Source organism: Plasmodium vinckei (genome assembly GCF_900681995.1).
Source record: "Plasmodium vinckei vinckei genome assembly, chromosome: PVVCY_09".
NCBI lineage: Eukaryota > Apicomplexa > Aconoidasida > Haemosporida > Plasmodiidae > Plasmodium > Plasmodium vinckei.
Genome location: NC_051301.1, coordinates 1,658,358 through 1,661,976, shown reverse-complemented (window position 1 = coordinate 1,661,976; position 3,619 = coordinate 1,658,358). Strand labels below are relative to the sequence as shown.

Genomic DNA, 3,619 nt, shown 5'->3' with positions numbered 1-3,619 from the left:
ATCAGGATTTATAGACAAATAAATATGGTCAAATTATAAATAAACTAATTAAAATATGGTTTTAATTCAAAGCATAGGTTCCATAAAACAAAGCTGTAACCCATAGTCCAAAACCTTAACCCTGAACCCTAATACCCAATATAAATAAAATTCAACAAATCGACATTATATATAACGCAATAAAAAATTATAAAAGCGTTTTTCATAATGTATAAAAAATCACATATTAATAAAAAATTATATATAAAAAATTATTTCATTTCGATAAAAATTTTACATTTTTTTTTATTTCATTATTTTATATAGTTGTTAAAATTTTAATTTAATTAATAGAAATTGTTTTTTATACTTTTATTTATTTTCCATAAATATATAATATTAAATATCATTCATCAATTAATAAGATTTATGGTTGATACATATTATATTTTAAAACTGTTAAAATATCATATTATGATATATATAATTTAAATAACACTAAATTTTCCATGTAAAAAAATGGCATAAAAATATATAATATAGCAGTATTTTTTTCTTAAATATAATAAAAACGATTTTTCGTATTTTCATTTAATTTTTAATTAAATTAATTTATATAAAAACAAATATAATAATTTTTTAATTATAAAAAATATTTTATAAAACTATAATTAAAATTTAATAGAATTAATCTTATTCAAATATTAAAATATAATAATTAAACATTATTTTTATGTAATAATTATATGTGCTTTTTATTTTTTTTTAATGTTTTGTAATTCTCTCAAAATGTTTGCATAAGTCTATATATATGCTATGTTGTAATATTCACTTCAGGTTATTAAAATATATATATTGTTTTTTATTTTGTTACTAGTATATATATATAAATCATTGCATTTGAAGTGAATATCCATATAATGGAATCACGTAATCTTATATTTAAATTGTTAATAACACAAAATAAGTTTTATATATGTATAATTTAAATAAATAATATTGAAGATGAAGGTAATGTCAGTAGCCCTATTTTCCTTAATAATATTTAATATTGTTTTAGCAAAAAATACTTCTGATTCAGGGCCCACCACGAATTCCGTAATATAAGAAAACACGACAAGAATACATCATATTGTATTATATGTCTGTACTAATTGATTTAATTAATTTTGTACAAAAATATAATAATAAATTAACATAAAAATATCTGATATTTTTTTTATTTTTTTATTTTTTTAGTCTTCATTATTGGAAGAAAATACAAAAAAAACCCATAAGACGACAGAAGAATCAGTTAATGTTAAAGGTAAGAGACCATATAAAAAAGCCTATGAAGAAAACCATGAAGAAAACTATGGAGAAAACTATGAAGAAAACTATGAAGAAAACTATGAAGATATGGTAAAGGATATTTTTATGCCTCTTGAGGACAGTTATCAATACAGCCGAAATAATTCACATAAACAAGATGACATCCCCCCTCCAGTATCTAATGGGCCTAAAAAACAAAAATTTACAGAAAAACGACAATTACGTACAATAAATGAAAATAACAAAATATATAAAAAACCCAAGGACTTATTGTGTACCGATCCAAAAAAAGATACAAAAACCGTATCAAAAACCGAATCAAATACCGTATCAAAAACTGTACCAAAAACCGTATCAAAAACCGTATCAAAAACCGAATCAAAAACCGAATCAAAAACCGAATCAAAAACCGAATCAAAAACCGAATCAAAAACCGAATCAAAAACCGAATCAAAAACCGAATCAAAAACCGAATCAAAAACCGAATCAAAAACCGAATCAAAAACCGAATCAAAAACCGAATCAAAAACCGAATCAAAAACCGAATCAAATACCGAATCAAAAACAAAAACCAAACCCTCAAAACATTATCCTACGTAAGAAAATACAAAATATATATTACATATTTCATTATGAAAGTATTAAATATACACACGTGAAACAATGTTATAATGTAAACACAATAACTTTATTTTTGTTCACATTAAAAATATGCCCATTTTTATCAATTATAGCGCAGAAGAAATATATGAAAACAACAAACATCTATTATGTACCAATCCAAAAGAAACTGAAAATGCGGTCGAATATATGAAAGAAGCTGTAATGCATTTTAAAGATCATGCTTCAGATTTAGATAATTTTAAACGTCGTCCAGTAATAGGTGATACTTATCTGGTTTTATATGAAAAGAGCCATGAAGGCCATACAGATTTTCAAAAAATTCAATCTATATATGATAATCCCAATGAGGTATGAATTAACGAACAATATTAAATTTATAAACCAAATCAAAATTATAAAATGATTATAATATATATATATATATTTTCTTTGCTTCCATTAGTTTGATGAAATAATAAATAAGTTATGGGATCCTGATAGTGCCAAATATCCCAATGCTACCTCTGTTAAAAGTATGCAAAAAATAAACAATTAGTCAAATTAGCATGCTATTGCTACTATTTATTCGGCATATCGTAATTTATTATTGTCATTGTTATATGATACTATTTATTATTTTTTAGGGAAAATTGTCCGTGTATACAATCCAAATTTAGTATTGATACAACAACGTTACAAAAGTTCGATTTTTGGCCGTTGGAAATATTTTTATGCTTTAGCTACAAAGGTTGAAGTAAGGGAATATTTTTTTTTTCGTCCCCCAAAAATCATATTTTTCACAATAATTTATGCAATACATTTTTATGAATTTTGTAGGTGACAAAATATTTAACTTTAATTGTTATGAGTTCAGTAAATGTAATTGACCACCACCCTTCTAAAAAAGAATTTAAAAACACGATAATAGAAAGTGCAAATTCATTCAAAATTGAAGTTGATTCTGAAGAAGATATTAGACAAGGAAAAATAAAAAAAACATTTGTTAACATAGCTGGATATTACCTTCAAAAATATAATAGTATTATTGATTGCACATTTGTCTCATCTGTAAGCGATATACAAATTTTAATAATATAATAATTTATTTCAACATTTTTTAAAAAAATATTGTTTTAAATAAATGTACATATATATAATATGTATTATATTTGCAAAAAATGTAAACGTTTTATATATTCATACATTTATGTTTTTTTCTTAGGTTAATGGGCATTCTGCAATTAGCAAATCTGCATAATCGGAAAAGCTTTAGATGATTTTTTCCCGTATCGTAATATTAGAAGATTTTTGTTAATAAAACGATTTATTTCATTGCATAACGAGGGTTTTAAATTACCATCATAAATTGTTTCTTTGTTTTAAGAATGTTTTCTTTGTATATAATTTGTTTATGTCTTTTAAAATTAGGATGCATTTATATGTATTAATTTAATGAAAACTACAAACGTAAATATTATAATTTGTGAAAAATGTTTCTTTATGGTATATTTTCATATTATTATGATAATTCATTTTTTGTATTCAAAATCGATAAATTGTATTTGTCTTTTATTATTTCTGTGATTTTAACTCTTCTTGTAACCCAAATAACTTTCATTAAAAATTAATTACTTCCAAATAGGATATGTCTTAATTATATCAATTGATGTCATCTGAATAATCTATTAGTATTTTATTTCCCTCTTTCGTTTTTTGGCTCTTAAAT

The 3,619-nt window shown here is 22.8% G+C and overlaps 1 protein-coding gene across 1 annotated transcript; it reads left to right on the top strand.

Annotated features, from left to right (window-relative positions):
- Positions 1–984: 984 nt before the first annotated feature.
- PVVCY_0904740 (fam-a protein) lies at positions 985–3,151 on the top strand (the record flags this gene model as incomplete). Its single annotated transcript, XM_037634387.1, has 7 exons — positions 985–1,077; positions 1,219–1,886; positions 2,025–2,262; positions 2,357–2,426; positions 2,538–2,647; positions 2,731–2,961; positions 3,116–3,151. The coding sequence occupies 7 exons, from the start codon at positions 985–987 to the stop codon at positions 3,149–3,151; spliced, it is 1,446 nt and encodes a 481-aa protein (XP_037490487.1).
- Positions 3,152–3,619: the final 468 nt, after the last annotated feature.